The sequence below is a fragment of the Ptychodera flava genome, chromosome 14 (genome assembly GCF_041260155.1).
Source record: "Ptychodera flava strain L36383 chromosome 14, AS_Pfla_20210202, whole genome shotgun sequence".
Lineage (NCBI taxonomy): Eukaryota > Metazoa > Hemichordata > Enteropneusta > Ptychoderidae > Ptychodera > Ptychodera flava.
Window position 1 is genome coordinate 14,214,158 of NC_091941.1, and position 16,880 is coordinate 14,231,037.

The 16,880-nt window shown below is 38.2% G+C and overlaps 3 protein-coding genes across 4 annotated transcripts in view; 2 read left to right on the forward strand and 1 right to left on the reverse strand.

Annotated features, from left to right (window-relative positions):
• Nucleotides 1–16,880, reverse strand: part of LOC139149487 (cytidine and dCMP deaminase domain-containing protein 1-like) — a 696,744-nt gene that overhangs the window by 188,856 nt on the left and 491,008 nt on the right. The gene's annotated exons all lie outside the window — the stretch shown is intronic.
• Nucleotides 447–4,361, forward strand: LOC139149460 (uncharacterized). The gene is made up of 8 exons (XM_070721233.1): nucleotides 447–617; nucleotides 948–1,156; nucleotides 2,279–2,412; nucleotides 2,553–2,608; nucleotides 3,066–3,124; nucleotides 3,247–3,383; nucleotides 3,729–3,808; nucleotides 4,216–4,361. The coding sequence occupies exons 2-8, from the start codon at nucleotides 1,115–1,117 to the stop codon at nucleotides 4,284–4,286; spliced, it is 579 nt and encodes a 192-aa protein (XP_070577334.1). The 5' UTR covers nucleotides 447–617; nucleotides 948–1,114; the 3' UTR covers nucleotides 4,287–4,361.
• LOC139149461 (uncharacterized) lies at nucleotides 4,549–15,489 on the forward strand. 2 transcript variants are annotated; one of them, XM_070721234.1, is made up of 6 exons: nucleotides 4,549–4,620; nucleotides 5,025–5,143; nucleotides 6,524–6,621; nucleotides 7,288–7,434; nucleotides 13,617–14,265; nucleotides 14,957–15,489. In XM_070721234.1, the coding sequence occupies exons 5-6, from the start codon at nucleotides 13,936–13,938 to the stop codon at nucleotides 15,101–15,103; spliced, it is 477 nt and encodes a 158-aa protein (XP_070577335.1). In that variant the 5' UTR covers nucleotides 4,549–4,620; nucleotides 5,025–5,143; nucleotides 6,524–6,621; nucleotides 7,288–7,434; nucleotides 13,617–13,935; the 3' UTR covers nucleotides 15,104–15,489. The 2 variants fall into 2 exon arrangements, with proteins under 2 accessions (XP_070577335.1, XP_070577336.1); XM_070721235.1 differs by having other exon boundaries at nucleotides 6,527–6,621.

Sequence of the window (16,880 nt, forward strand, 5' to 3'; positions counted from 1 at the left end):
TGATTGTTGCATGCACAGCAGTGCCAATAATTTTTTTCGAGATGATACTACAGTTCCAAATTCCCTCACCCCGAAGAAGTCTGACTCTACGCTTAAAGTGACGGTCGCTTAATTTCTCACCTTACTCTAACTGGTGGTGTGCACGACTAAACTTGGCAGTGACAAAGTTTTCAACAGAACAGCGCGCGGCAGCAGACGAAAATCTCTCAATTGGACCGGAAGTTGGCTGGACCAGACCAAGTTGTTGGATCTCCAGGGCTAAAGGTGTAGTGACGAAATTACATTCACTCATGTTAAACACATATTCCAAGTAAAACCTCTCTCCTCACTGAATAAAACTTACATTAAAGCATTAGTCGTTTTATTAATCATCACTTCAAGTTCGTACGAGCATCTTGATAATGATTATGCGAAATGATCAAAAACAATTTTCTTGTACGAGGTTACCTTCGATCGGCGGCGCTTTTATTTCAAACAGCCATCAATCAGGTCAGCAAGTTCCAGACATCTGCATCTGGACCTCTGGCCAGACGAAGATACACGGATTTCACGGCTACCGACGGCAATATTGTCTCGTATCAGCCAGCTTGAATGAGAAATCATATCTCTATCAACAGGTTTGATCAACATTTGTTGGTTTGTATACGAGGAATGTGTAGTACCTCGCGACGTACCCTTTGGCCTCCATACAGATTACGAGCTTGTTCGTGTGGCTTTTTGAGTGCCATGTACAGTTGGTCCATCTTACTGAGCGATAATTCCCAAAAGCTGAGATTTCCGGGCACTACTGGATGTACGCAAACAGTGAACAGGCCGCCAATGTGCGAACAGTTGTTTGTAAGAGTGTGACCTACTATTAAAAGGTACAAGTTGGAATTCCCAGGCTAAATGGAAGTTGAAAACAAACTTCTGATTTTCATTGGTATTTTTTTGTTCTTTTTTCTCAGATGAAATGGATGGTTTTATTGCAAAGCCAAGTGATCAGATTATGTGATGTTCATTACTTTTTTGAGTAACAAAGTGACAAAATTCAATATGAGTGTTCACTCTCGACTCAAAGGCCAGTACAGAAAAACATATTCGAAGAAGCGACCTTTGCAGGCGATACAAGAAGATGACAGTGCGTTTGATAGACTTTCTTCAATCAAAAAAGCTGGTCTGTATCATGCAATTCATCATTCTTATATTGATGGCCTTTTTTATCACCATAATATCGGTTTGTGGAGTGTAAATTGTACTTTGTCATCCTTTATATATCCCTTATATATGACCACCATGGTTTGGCTCAAACACATTATCATCGATGGTGAATGTGGACATGTTTACAGGTTACACCACGGCTGTGGAGGAAATGTGGTTACACAGAAAATATGGGGGGGGGGGGGGGGAGGGTGTACAGGTTAAAGGCACTTTGAATGTACTTGGAGGGGTATCATGATGGTTATGTACTTCATGGCATTAGTGTAATTCCTTGTTTTTTCAGTAATAGGTAGTGTGTATCATAATTCCATTCATCATGGCATGGATTGTACAAAACATTCAAGACAACATCCAATAGTGACTGTGGCACCATTTTACAAGTGGTACACAATAGCCACAAAACTGATGACGTCAAATCGCCGTACACAAAGCACAGACGCCTTGTTGTTATGGCACTGTGTATTGTGTACGGCGATTTGACCTCATCATTTTGTGGCTATACCGCTTGTAAATTGGCACTGTGACTGTAATTTGATACTTCAAAAATTAACTTTCATAGTATTGATTTGCATCATTATCGGATAAAATTAGATGGAAGGTATGAAAGATAATTTGATCTGCAATGTCAAAATACAGTTATATTTTCAGCTGAATGTATTATGGTACTGGCAATATAGAACTGTAACTTCCTAGCCGGGAGAGAAATTATTTTTTTCCTCTGTTACTAAAGGTAGTATTATAGGACAAAGCGCTGTCCTCTCCCCTCAGACATTCTTATTTTTCTATTCAATTCAACTTTGCACTGAGAGTTATTAGATGGACATGATGAAAGTGCATGTGTTTGAAATTGATGGAATTACTCTGTATGACTTTCTGTGTCAAGTGATGTTTAGGTACACACTAACAGTAGAAGTTGCAAAGATAATTTGAGTTATGCAGGTTTGCCAACGGTAAACCCATAACAGAATGTATTATACACCAATCAGTGTTGTCCTGATGTATATATACACACAGCATAAAATAAACATATTGAACTTCACTTCAAGATAGGCAACATCTTTTATGGTTTCTATTCTAGGTCCAAATACACTCGCAAAATGATGCCAGACCCATGAACACACCAACAAAACTGACTGTGAAAAGGAAATCAGTGATGCCAAAGTACGATATTACTGTGGGTGTCAACACAGTTGTTAATGCATGCTTACAAAGGTAAGAATTTTACGTCTCATCAAAATTCTGATCGATGGATGACCATGTGAAGATGCAGAGGCAATCAAACTAGAACATTCACTTAGAATGCAAAAAATTTAATTAAATTTCATGCATTGAGGTTAAGTTCATTTTTTCAGGTCTTCTCTCATTCAAGAAACTACCAAACAACATAGTTTGAAGGTTTCTCGTAAAAGTAAGTTAATTTTTTGAAACAGTAAATTTTTTGAGCCGTGTGATGGAGGCTTATGAATGGTGTGTTTCTAAATGTCAGGTACAGCCCAAAGTATATGGGGCTGTTGTCAACTTATATGTCATCAATCAACCTTTAATTTGAAGGTGGAAATCGTGTCAATTACTTGTCTTTAATGTACTATGTTGTATCAAATTTTCTACCAAAACTTGTGTGTGTTTACATAACATGAGTGAAAGTCTCTGTACAACATTCCAGACCAGAAGGAGCTCTCCACATTGTGATATCAAACTTGCCATCATTTCTGAGCAAAAATGTTTTTGAGCCATGACATGTATTAAAGAAGTGTGTGTGTGTGTAGATGAGAGGCAGCAGACGGACAAGGGTGAAAAAAGAAGAGAGCATACTCATGCTTGCATGCATATTTTCCTAAATATTTGTTCTTTCATTTTACAAACAGAGCCTTTCCGTGTCAGTCCATCATCTGATGCAACTTTACAGGACACTGATATGAAGTCTGTAAGTACATGTTAATGGATTCTTCCATCATTGATCAGCCAGTTTTGCCTTGTTGAAGCCAGAGTCTATTCAATATGCAAAATGTTTCATCAAGTAATTAATGTACTGCTCTCTTTGACCAGAATGTATCCTCCCGTGTTCTGGAAGTAATGCCTGAATGTACACAAGATGCAGGGGAAACGTCGGCTCAAGTGTTGTTCCATCAGGTCTTCAGAGCCACCTCACAGGGACACAGCAATGGAAGGAGAATCAACGTCAGGTGGGAAATTTCTCTCTCTGTAAGATATACTGGTACATACCCTCACCAAAGAATGATCACTGTGCTATATCCACTATAGTCTGCAAATTTGCAATGACGTTACATACAGAAGCATTACATGTAACCTTCAACATGTTTAACCAGTCACTTCGATCATCACACGCGCGGCCATAATTCATCTACATGTCATACAGCAACAAAAGTGTCGGTGATCACTTCAATGCATGCAAGAAATCACACCATCATGATACATTTATCTACTGTGTTGTTTCTTGGCACTACTGTTGACAGTGGCTCAGGGAACAGCCATTAAAGGAGCATTCTTTGTGTTTTGTTACTTTTTAGATACAGAATTGCAAAGTGGGAAAATTCTTCTGAAGAATATTCAGACACAGAAATTCCGCGAGACAAACCAATGGTGACAGGTAAATACTATTTTCAGTATGAAAGTTGCTGGGTATAAAACTGAAACGCTGAAAGGGTTACATTTCACTTCAAGTGATGGATTAGATGAGCAATCAGTGCCATCAACAGACTCTTCTGTACTGATACAAACGAATGTGTTCGAACAATTAAATGCAAGAGGAGGTTTTCAATAGAATTACAGATCAAACAATGGTGCAATTACATTAAGAAGTAATCAGTAAAAACATGAAAGAAATCGGGTGAATTTTACAAATTTTTGTTTCTCACTGATTTTTACCATTGATCATAATCTTCATCATATTTATGTAATGGGAACTCTAAAGGCAAGTGGTTTCTGGAAACATCACAAAGACCTCTATGTACATTTCTTCATAGGCATGATAATTGGTGTATATTTCCATTTCAGTTCACATACCAGCACAAGGACAAGCCACAGGCCAAAATTGTTCCACCATCAATACAGGAATTCTTCCCTGATTGAAGGCAAATCTCCATGTGGAAATGAAATGGACAAACTGGATGAAATCTCGGAGGTACCTGGTAATCAAGATCCTTATGGTAAGTTTTGAAGAATTCCTGCCACAGTCATATGTCATGCATTTAGCTTAGCTTAGCAGAAAAGAAGTCTTTTAATAAAAAGATTCCTTGAGTGGAATTTTTCATCCTTGCCATAGCTATCAGTCTTGAATTTCCTTCATCCATTATGGTGCAAGTCAATTATCATTCATTTGTTTCAGAATTTTGTCAAGTTCATCCACGCTTCCACCAAGTCCGTCCCTGATAAGTGTTGATCCTAATTGTCAATTTCAAGGTAGGATTTGATTAACTGCACCTCTGTTGTACATTATTATTATACAATTGGTTTATTTTTGTCCATATTTCAGAATAGAAAAAGTGAATAATTATAAATTATCACATGCATGAAAACAAAACTTACAGCTGCTCAAGGAAATGCATACCATACAATATGTTTTTGTTGATAAGAGGCAATAGTATTTAGAGCTACAGCTATTGCCGTTCTAAGAAATTGGAATTGTTATCATTGACCTGATTCTCTTGCCAAGCACAAGCTAGTAATTATGATTACCTCTTACAGTCAACGTAACTGAGAAATTCAGCTTATATATTCCTCTAAAAAAAAAACTCAAATCTGCTATGATGCATGAAAGTGCAACACTCTGTCTGTTGAATTCATTACTTGTTTATGATTACTAGAGGTGCAAGAACAAAGACATGGACATCTTGGCAAGCCGGCAGGATTCCGGCATCATGATTCCATGGATCATTTTGTAGAATCAGAGGATCCCACACATACAGCTGATAAAATAACTACGGTAAGATACCGGCTATTGTTTCGACCTCAAATAAAGAGTATATAATCCCCTCAAAACCAATCTGTTCTTCCTGTGTGATGTTATGTCACTTGCCAGAGGTAAAACTGTACAAAAATCAATTTACAATACTTAGTAGTATAAGAATATGTGATAGGAGATGCACATTCATGCAATATTCAAACTTATAAAACTCAGATGTACACCTGCCTATGATGAAAACAATTTATTACAGCTGTGAATATCATTCAAAAATAATTTCTTCACATCAGTATAGAGCAGTGTCCCAATTTCAATAGTCACCAGTACATGACAGTTACATTCTTGCTTGTATGCTGAATTATACCAGTCATCCTTTTTTTTCAGAGTGTAACAATTAAAAGTGAATTTTCAGGGAGCACTTTGTTGTACCATAGACCCTCAAGAAAACTTGAGGGTCTGTGGTTGCACACAGCTTGTCCACGCCACTGTGTCCATGATCCATTGCACTGTATCTCGCTCATGAAATCATTTTGTGTGCTAAATTCTACACTGTGAATATTGATACCTTTAAATTGTGAGATATCAGGGTTTATGAATGTACATTTAAAATGTACCCAGTATGTTCACATTATTTTATTCAGGCAACCTCTCCATCATTGTTTGACTGGTTGTAATTTTCCTCAATTTGTTATGATCATTATAATCAATATGAGCAGATATGCATTGATATCTTCTGTATAATCATCATCATTGTCAACAACGAAACAATATATTTGCCCCAAAATAGGCATCCATGTGCATTTATCAAATGACTTGTCATTTACAAAATTGATGTACAGTATGTTTTTATTTAATATCATCAAAAGAGTATTATCTCTTTACATTCTGTTTATATTTAGTAGCTTTACTCAAAGCATTGTTTACACAGGTTGCTTGTAATTATGGTAATAGCATTTGAATCAGTTTTATACTCCAGACCAATGTTCCCTGCATCAATTCAATACGTACTACCATAACTTCAGTATATGCCTCATATTTTGTGGGGATACCTTTAAAGTGACGAAGTTGCCCATTTTTTCATGAATTTTGTTTGATGCGAGATACGACTTATATTGTCTAACATGTTGAAAGATACTGATTGAATGGGTGACCATGCATATATTCGACCCTGATTTAGATAATGAAATGAATCATGGTTTCATGTTTCGTGTCTAAACTGGGGTCGAATATATGCATGGTCACCCATTCATTATCTTTCAACCCGTCGAAAAATGTAAGTAGTATCTCGTATCAAACAAAATTCATGAAAAAATGGACGACTTTGTCCCTTTAAAGTTAGTTCTATTTTATTTATTGATAATTTATTTCAACAACTCACAGTGTGTTCTTTCCTCCTCCAAGAAGGTGCCTGATAAACAATATCTGACGAGTACACCTCAAGCTGCCAAACATGGAGGTAAACATGGAAAGTTGACAATGATTGCCAAGGGTTAACAGGTGTAAGTATTCAATATAACCACAGTAAACTGCAAAATGCAGGCTTATCTATCTCTGTGTCAACAATTTATCTAGCTACTGATTTTGCGTAGTCTCTGCAGGTTGCTGTGAATGGCTGAATGTAAGCACAGTTGTTCTATCCAAAAGCTTGTACGCTGATATATTGTAGCAAAAGAATAACTTGGCATTCAATTTCCATGTATGTGAACACCATATACTTCCTTTGGGGGGCAATTTGCTGTTCCAAACAATTCTGATTTTAATATGTCATGATAGATATGTACAGTAAGTCAAACATTACACATGTGCAACATCATAATTGAATGGTAATACAGACGTGCAGGATTGAGCATGGCTAGTGCATGCGTATATCTAATGCACTTTGAAATACAAATGCTCACAGTACTTGAGTGCTTTTGTGGTGTGAGCATATGTATGTCTGCTGATGTGGTCATTTCTTCAAACGTAAAGTTTGCATCTATTTGATATTGTCAGTGTCACATGGATTAGAATCATGAGACACTTTGTCTGTTAAACAGGCTGATTGAGTTGCTCTACCACATTTTAGAGATTGGTGATTTTCATATGCTATTGGTTGATGGATTTGTTACTATATGTAGATACTTATCCAATAGTGTTTGATGTTTTGTGTCTCTCTTTATTTCCAGTTGGATTTATCCTGCATTGACATTCCATCAGAAGAAATCTTACTGCAGCCGATGTTGAAAGAACGGACCGTGAACTCAGATGAGATACATGTGAATACATATCATCTTTCCAAAGTAGAAAGTGCCGCATCAAGCAGATTGCCAGGAGTAAGTCACGTACAGATATTTCTTGCATGTGTAGGGTGAATGTCATGCTGAGAGGTCTTTTTGAGTTCCAGAAATGAAGTGATCAGGGGCATTTAGATTTGCCTTTGTGCAATAAAGCTTTCACTGCTATTTCACTTAAGGTAGTATGTGCTTCAAATCTGAAAGACTTAACTTTTGTTTAAACTCGATGTAAGTGAACTTTAAATGATGCACTATCAAAATTCAAAATAAAATCAGGGGTCAAAATACAAAATTTGGTAAAAGACAAAGAAATTTCTCAATATGTACTGACTCTCAAAATTCAAAATGGCTGCCAGATCCCTGTATTAACTTTGTTGGCAAATATTTAAATTTTGATTCTCACAAAATAAGCCTGTGAAAAGTTTAGTCATGTTATGACCTTCAAAATGAGCCCCCAAAAGTGGTACCAAAAGGTATTTTAAAAATTCGACAGCTCAAATGTTTGTCTTTTAGGCGTGTTCTACTTTACGGTACATGTATTCATAAACAGATTCTCAGTGGATAGAGTTTGAAACTTTTTTTCATGTCAAAGGAGATGAGCAGGGAAATGGTGGGCAGACAACTCCTTGTATCAAGGATTAACCGATGGGAATAGCAAAATCCTTTCAGAGGAAAGAACCATCTGCAGCCTAGGAAGTTAACTTCATTGCAAAGGAGCAATGCTTCTAATTTTTAAAATTCAGGAGCCAAATGCTCCTAAATTTCAAAATTTAGGAGCAAAATGCTCCTAAAGTTCAAAATAAAGGAGCAATTATAAACTGTTGTGCCTTGGATAATCTTTTACTTCAATAAACAACATTATTGTGAATGTACACAATATACCAGTAGCTTGTATTTGCTGCGTAGACATCTTAATCAAGATTATCTGAATCTGGTTCATTGTTCAAACAAAAGTCAGAAAACTTCAACAGTTCAGTTTCCATGAGTTCATGTCCAGAATTACTACTCATGCATGCACACTACAGAAAATCATTCAGATCTCCATGTTCCATATCTGCAGTATCATCAACACAGACAATATTCTGAGGCCACGACTGTTTTACATTTGGCCGCCTTGCCCTCGTAGATTCATTTAACCAAGACTCTGCATAAACAGTGGGGTCAAATTCAGTGACATCAGGACCTTCCAAGCTGATACGTATCAAGTCTCCCACAGTTTCTGGATGAAGTCGAGTGCGGGCTTCTGTCTTGATTCGTCTTTGTGCAGAGAACCCTCTTTCACACTGGGCAGTAGAAATGGGTAGTGCTGTCATTATCTCTACCAAATGTAGTATGTTCTGAAAATTTGTGCGGTATGGTTCTTTTGTCAACATCAGACTCCACAATGCCATGTGTGATTTATCCAAAAACTGATTGAAGACTAAGAGCTTTAGTTGTCGCCATTCACCTGCCACATCAACAACAATACAACCATTTCTATCAAGTATTGGACCAAACCATTCCAGAAGGAAAGCCAATTCTTGTTGACCATACACCATTAGACTTTCCACTGTGTCGGGCCATGCATCATGATTGAAAAGCACTGATAAACATGCCACTGCCTTCGCTGCTCCTTGCGCATTTACCGTACCCAACAAATTCTGAAACCTTCGCTTCAGTTCTGCAACAGTTGTATCACACGTTTCGTCGATTGCCTTCTGCAGTTGTGTCTTAACTAGGGCTGGTTTGCCCTTCAACTGCACGTCTTGATAAGTGATTTCTTCCGACTCATCATTTTCGCTGTCACACTCGCGGTCGTCAGTATTCTCTCTCTGTTCAGTGTTCATGCATGTACTGGTGAGAAACTGATCAAGTGCACCATTTTGTACATTCTCTGTTTTCATGGACTCCACGGTCGCGATACATGACCTCACTCCATGGATGGCTTGAGGTAGAATAACTTCATTTGCCTGTAAAAGCCGGCTCAGCGATGCATCTGTCCGAATAAATCCAAAAGGAAATGGCAAAAGGCGGCAAATTTCACTTTTGTCATTTCGCGAACAACTTTACTTGCTCGACCTTTGATGTCAGAATTTCGGGTAGTGGCGGCGAGGTGTTCGGCATGTGCTAAAACCGCTGCATACTGGCCGCATGTTGATGGACTGTTTTTGTCCCTCTGCTTTGATGACAGAAATATACGCAGTGCTCTTTCCACGTGCGGAGCCCATCTTGTTCCCGACACGGACTTTGGAGTGTAAACATCAACTCCCAATTCAGAAGCGAGCGATGCGAGCTCTCTGCGACTCTTTGGAGAGTAGTGATACGTCTTCCAAACCATATTCAGAACATCGTGAACATTTTTCACCATCGATATGCCTTTCTGTACAGCAAGCATGACAAGTTCCAGCCGATGAGGCATACAATGAAAGGACACGATGTAACTTACTTCATCTCGTAGCATTGTGAACACGCTGCAATTTTTACCGAGATTTACCGATGCGCCGTCTGCGCCAAATCCGACAATCTTCGCCCTCCAGTTGTCGTCTATTTTATCGCAGAGGGATTTTGCCGCACTTACCACGCCTGCAGCGTGTGCATGTTCGAGTTCTTTCTGTCCGATGAGATTTACTTTTGGTTTTCCACTTGTTTTGTCAACATGGCGCAAGTAGACTATTTCACACTCCTGCATAGCTCTATCAGTATCGCCATCGATGAGAATGGAAATATAATTAGAATCACGAACACAGTCTGATAATTCCTTCTTCATTTTGTCCGCAATCGTACCGATGATTTCAGCACACTTATGTGTATTGTCATAGGTTGGATTGATATCGACTCCGTTTTTTCTGTGTAGGAGCAATAAACTGGGAAATACAGAGAACGGCATTTCATGTTTAGCGATCAGATAGGCGATGTTCATTTTGATTTTCATTTCTCGCAGTGTAGCGTCACTACTACCCGGCTTGTTGCTTCGGAAGGCTTTTGCCAGAGGACTAGCTTCAACAGACTGAGCGAAGTATTTGTCTCTCGCACGAATGTGTTTGAAGGAACTTGCGTGTTCAGTCAAACTCTCTTTTTTCTCGACCAGTTTACCCACTTCACTTCCGTATTCGACTTCTCTTTTGCCGCTCGACACCATCGACACCACACGCGATAAATATTCCCACAGTGAAGATGTTTACTTTCGTCACTCATATCTACATCAAGCCATTCAAATTGTTCATGCCATCGCACAAGTTTACTGTCTTTCGACTTTCCAATCCGGGCCTGCTTGATTTTGTTCACGATCATTGATGCACCACCGCCATCTTCCTTGCGCCGTTTTGGCGTGGTCACCTCGGTAGAACCCGTACGTGCTGATGTGTCGCCTGGATGATCATCACGTGTTGAACTTGAAACTTCAGCCCGCATCTCTGTCGGTCGAAAAAAGTCTGTAATTTGTTTCTTGCTCATGATGTGTCAGCTTATATCACCGCTGTTTGAAATACTTCAGAATATTGGGTCGTAGTTTGATGAAAAGTTGTCGTGCTCCCAAGAACATGTACCTATGAGTGCAGGGAGCCGTACCGTCGCCACCACGTGTGGTTATATGTTCTTTTTTTTTTGTTAGAGAGTACCACCTCCACGGCCAAATAAACCAATGCGAAAAAATAGAATTTTAGAGTCGGCAAAACACAGTCGTCCCGGCAATGGCACGGTACGTCAATGGACTTGTCCATCAAACAAATTGCCCAATGAAAAGAAAAGAGAAGCGTCCGATGTCGTCACATAGAGATTTGCCGACAAAAATGTATCAGAAAAATAAAAGGAAATGTCAATCAAAGTAAAAGAAAATCCAAGGCGAGTCAAGTTTTTGATACATTTGAAGTGAGAGACAGTTGTTCGCTATCAGATTACACGAGCAGCCAAAACAATGCGCTAAATATAGGCCGCGTCTATGGCTCACAGTTTACTCGCTGAATGCGACTATTCTTGTTGTTGCACTCGCTGAATGCGAGCGTATTTTTAATTCCACTCGCTAAATGCGAGCGTTTTCATATTTTCACTCGCATTACCCTAAATTTTAGGCGCAAATGCGAGTAATTACTCGCAACTTCCTAGGCTGATCTGGGTCGAAATGGGGAATGAGGATAGGGGAAAACTAGTGGGCAGGAGGAAAATTTTTTCCTTTAATGAAGTGGGAAGGTACATGTGCGGGACCATTCACTTTCCCTTTCTGGTTTCAACTTTGTTCAAAATACCGGAGAATGGCATATTTATAATTTCCAAAGAACAACTGGTGACACTTTCCCTGGAAGCAATGCTTGCTTGGCTTTACAAATTATGTAGAATTTAAGGACAGTGAATTAGGGTGTACATGAAGGGCTGCAGAACCTATCACGTTTGAACTTTAGATACAAGAACATAGCTCTGAGACATCCATCTTTTCATCACTCATGCCGTCTGATCCTACGTATCCCAGTTCATTATGTGTGCAGGGTCATTGCAGTAATATTCTCAACAAAACCAAGTCACCTGAGCAGTGAGTGAACCATCTTTTGTAAGTGTAGCTGTTTTTTTCGGTACATTAATGCGAGTCTCTTCACTGCCATTCTGGTTCACCTCTGAAATAAACCATTCACTGAAAAGACAGGTACATGTTTCAGGTCAGAGTTGAAGTCCAGGTTGTCAGTAGATTTCCTATTTCAGTGCGCAGTCTGTTGTGCATTTCATGGTATTGTCTCAGAGAAATTATGACAAGCATAGAATTTAATCACTGTGTTGATGACCAGACAGTTACGCACTGAACTCTGTCATGTTAACATTCATAGTGTAAGTGTTGTATGACCTACATAATATCCAAATAAAACGTGGAGAAAGTATGTCATGCATGTAGCAACAGGTATGACACAACGCTTCAGCCCATGAAGTCTTTTCATTCTTTGACAAAATCATCAGGCAGCACATTATTGCTCTGCACTGTGAATGGTATACTGTAATTATATGGATTGTAAACAAAGTTACAAGAGCTTAAATTGAATAATTTCCAATTTGTGTGTACTGATTTATGGCAATATAAACCAAGTGACTTGTAGCCAGACTGTATGTGTATGTGACCACAGCCAAAATACTTCACCTCAGAATTAGGGCATATGCAGAGTGAAAGGTGAGCATTCTATGGTTTTGATCTGTGCTAGCAAAGGCAGCTAGCACAGATGTACTCAAAAGGCATTGTGATTGTATGAGTACTTAAAGGACTTTGATCCCTTTGCAAGCGCTGTGTACAAGAGCAACAGAGGTGACAGCCAGGCTTTTGAAATTTCTACCTATTGTAATTATTGAACGAACCTACAGGACTCCTGCTTTTCAGGAATATGTGACAATGGTAGGGTTTCAAATTTGTGCATCGCAAGTTTTTTCCTGTGAAACATACACACTTTGTGTACATTGATCCCCATTCAGCAAAAGTATATCTCATTCTATGAATTATAAGCCCCTCTGTTATAAGTAAATACATGTCCATTGGTGAGTTACAATGAGATCACACAAAAACTAGCTACAACATGGTCACAACAATGGATTATATGTCACAGGCATTGTCTTGTGTCTGTGAATGTCATAAAAATGATACAGCTTGGATTTTCCTCTCTGTTCACTACTCTTATGTGCTTTTTATGTGATCATGATCCTAGCAGCAATCTGAGTGATACTCTTGCTGCCACCAGGCTGCTCTTCCATGTCTCAGTCCCAGGCTGAGATATATCAACTCATCACAAAGGATCAGTGTTACATATATAGGTCCTAAGGTTAAAAGCTGTATCAAATATTAGTAATGTATGATTTCAAAGGGTTAAAGGGAGGTGGTCGTTGGAACTCTGCTCAAAGGTTGCCAGGGACCCCTATGACCGATGTAATACTGTATCTAGGGTACGTTAGTGATTGACGAAAGTTGGAACATGTTTGTTAACTACGAATATCATAAAATTTATATGTTGCAGCTATGTTGAAGTTATGCATATAGATATGCATGAAATACATTGTTTATAAACAAGAGAGTCGCACACGCGTAGTTCCGACAACCCCCTCCCCTTAAATCGTTTATTTAGTTATTATTGTGTAGTAGCTGGCAAATATTTCTAACCTTATAATAAACATGGGCGTGTGTAATTGTGACACTGAAATTTGCGAAACCTTAATATTGGTAATGTGGTAGTGCCTTGAACATTTGTTTACTAATTGATCATTTCTGAATTTCTGTCCAGACTCTGACCATGCTTGGTATGGAAGGCGGCACCAACAGCTGCTTTGTAACTCAGGATGGTGATACAGCGATTGATTCTGACGACTCCGATTCTCAGTGGTGTTCCCTGAAAACACCAAGAATGCCGGAACGCACGGTGAAAAATAAAACCCCTGCAAGAAGACAGACTGTCGTAGCAAGTAAAACCCCAACAAAAGCAACAGAAGTGATTCCAAACACAGGCCACAAGGCTGTCCGAGGAAATTCAGCACAGAAAAAAGGGGAGAGCTGACATTTTAGGAAAACCAGGCAAAATTGTCCTGTGTCCAGGCTCTGATACAATGGAATTTGACTTTGAAGAAGATACGTCAGCTGCTCTGTCACATGCAACTAATCAGAGCAACCCAAAAGATTTGACTTTTCCATCCAAAACAAAGGGGATTGGTAGTAGAATTGATCAGAAACACAATTCAACCGTCAAGTCACAAGCGTCCAAATCAATATCAGAACTGGAAAAGCTGCAAGATAATAGTGTATTGTCACATCTCGGTGATACTGTAGGATGCAGTCTCGACAAGGAAAAAGCAGTACAGTGCTTCCTAAAGACTCCAAACTCAGAGGTCAGCGGTATCAAAAAGACAAGGCCAGTCCAACCAAAGAAACCAGTCAAAGTAAGATCTGCTTTTCCTAATTACAATTTTTCACTGTCATTACAAACCTTTGTGCAATTTTCATGAAGACGTGGGCAAATATTACTCTATGTTTTTGGTGGTAAAAGATGTAGGATTCATGTTTGATGCACTTACATAATTGGAACTGAGATTTTCACCAGTCCTTCAATAACTGCAAGAGACACCTTGCCCTCATCCCCTCACTGGATTCCCCCCTCCCTTGAGATATTTCATGGATACCCCTCACACCAGCTTTTCATCAGCCATCATCTCCAAAATGACCTATTGTGACCCATTGCCTCAGGCATGTTGCTTGCTACCTGCACAGTCTTATCTTTTTGTTCCCATCATTGTCGAAATAAATTTGCTTCATTCAGCTTTAATGATCAAGAAATATTGCAAATTAAGTTCCCTAATGCAACATTCACAATTGCTGGATTATTTTTATTGTGTACTCCAACAGCTCTAATATGAACTGTGTTGCATGTTTTAATTGTTGATGATCAAGATGGTTTTACCCTTGTGGGTATACCAACCAATGCACATGATAATATCTGTCAGGCTTGCACAATATAGACATCCAAATGTCGTAAAATTAGCCAAAAATAGTAAAATTTTTGCAACTTTTTCACATTTATGCATAATGTGAAATTACTTTATTGAAAAGATTTCATCTACAATTTGTTCCTAGGTGACTTCTGGGACAGCTGTCAAAAGACGAAAACGACTTGAATATCCAAGTCACCTTCCTGAGGATATATTGATACTTGTGCCAGAAACGTACAACAGAGACAAGGTCAAGATAATGGTTTGTAAACCAAAGTCTCGAAGGTTATAGAATTCAAGTATCAAGCAAATTTAGAAGGGACTGTGACATGAATTTTCTTCGAAATTGTTTGCAATATGCCTCACAGTGTACAATTAGATTGCTGTGGTATTGGGGCAAAAGCTGCGACAATTATTTGACCACACTTTGAAATTTCCAAAATGGAAAGTCGTATCTGTAGTGTTGTGTGCTGATTTTTTCATTCACATGAAGTAACCGTACACAGTGGAGCTGGAGTGAAAGACTGCTCAACCGTCCATGGGTAAATAAGTTTACTGTATATGTAGTTTGATATAATTTGGCAAATGAGATGATAAACGTGAAAGCTCATTTCATACGCGTTAGATCCTAACAATTATACATTTACACCCAAAGGAACTGAACCAATTAGCTTTAAGTCAAACAAGGTTATCAACATTCTGTGTGGTTGGAAGGTAAGGATGATGTAAAACCAGGTTTTACTGTGGTTAGGGGAATTCACCAATATTTCACCATCATCTGAAATATCAAGTGTTGTGGTTGCCAATGCCTGTAACATTTACCTGCTCATTCCCCATACCTAAAAACGCCACCGTGGGTGGGAGTCGTAAACTACCAAACTTTAAACAGCTGGGCTGTATACACAGCAATCATTGAATTGAGTGAGAGCAAGTGATGGAGAAAAGGAAAATTTAAACAAATATCTACCTGTACTTGAGAATGATCAGTATAGACAAAAGATCAATATATATCTCTCGATTTTTTGAAGAATTTTAGATGATGTTAAAGTGGTTAGAGTTTGCATTGTTATAGTTGTTAAAAACTTTTTCTGTTTAGGTAATGTTTTATTGGTGTAGACTGTTTACAGTCAGTTATAGTACAATTATCTTATTGAGAAATGGAAGTTCCATAGTTAATATATTAAATTTCATGTTACAGTCATAATGATAATATACTGTATTGTGACTTCCATAAAGTTTATTGATTTATAGGTTTATTTATTTATTCATGTATATATTTATTTATGTTTGAGATACTGGTTATTTATTATTTATTTATTTATGTTGGGTATCTATGATTTTCCTATTTTTCACTATTAAATTTAAAGCTAAAGATGTGTGAAATTCACTGAAATTACTAATTATCCTGTAAATCTCAACTTAACCTTTATATGCTGGACACTCCATGAAAGGTAATTTTGCTTTGTCATGCATTCTAGTAATGTACTTTATGCCTTTGCTGTTATTGTTAATGTGAAATAAAACGATATTTCACACAAGCAGAGCTGATCTCAGGTATTTCATGGCGTAATGCAACGCATCAGGAAACAAGCCAAAAATAAAACACCCCATGAAATTTTCAAAACTTCCTGTTTTATTTCAGCTTGCACGCATCGCTGATCAATAATTGGTTTTAGAAGTCATTTCTGATTTATCTTCATCCAAGTTTGCCAGGAGTTTGTTCCCTGTCAAAGAGGGCTTGTTCAAAATCTATAGGTTGCCTATACTAATATGGCTACATCAAAACATACAGAGAAAAAAATGTTTGATGTATCAATTAGTCATGTCTTAGGGAGTCAAAGTTTACAATTACCTGACTGAATTTTCTAGTTGACTTTTATGCTCTATCATATTTTGTATTAAGTCTGAATTATCTTCTACACGGTCCATTTCATTTGAAATGTCATCTGTTTACCCAATGTAATGAATATCATTGTTTTATTTTATTGAAGTATCAAGTTTACATATTAAGCTATCGGAAGTTGTTTTAAAGCAGATCCGGAGATTTCATATTTGCTGAATGACACATT

Excerpts from the sequence above, each read along its gene's own strand:
- LOC139149461 (XM_070721234.1), top strand. The coding sequence starts at position 13,936 with ATGGAATTTGACTTTGAAGAAGATACGTCAGCTGCTCTGTCACATGCA. Across the intron at positions 14,266-14,956 it reads AACCAAAGAAACCAGTCAAA|GTGACTTCTGGGACAGCTGT; the intron begins GTAAGATCTGCT and ends ATTTGTTCCTAG.
- LOC139149460 (XM_070721233.1), top strand. The coding sequence starts at position 1,115 with ATGACAGTGCGTTTGATAGACTTTCTTCAATCAAAAAAGCTG. Across the intron at positions 2,609-3,065 it reads TTTGAAGGTTTCTCGTAAAA|AGCCTTTCCGTGTCAGTCCA; the intron begins GTAAGTTAATTT and ends TTTTACAAACAG. Across the intron at positions 3,384-3,728 it reads GGAAGGAGAATCAACGTCAG|ATACAGAATTGCAAAGTGGG; the intron begins GTGGGAAATTTC and ends GTTACTTTTTAG.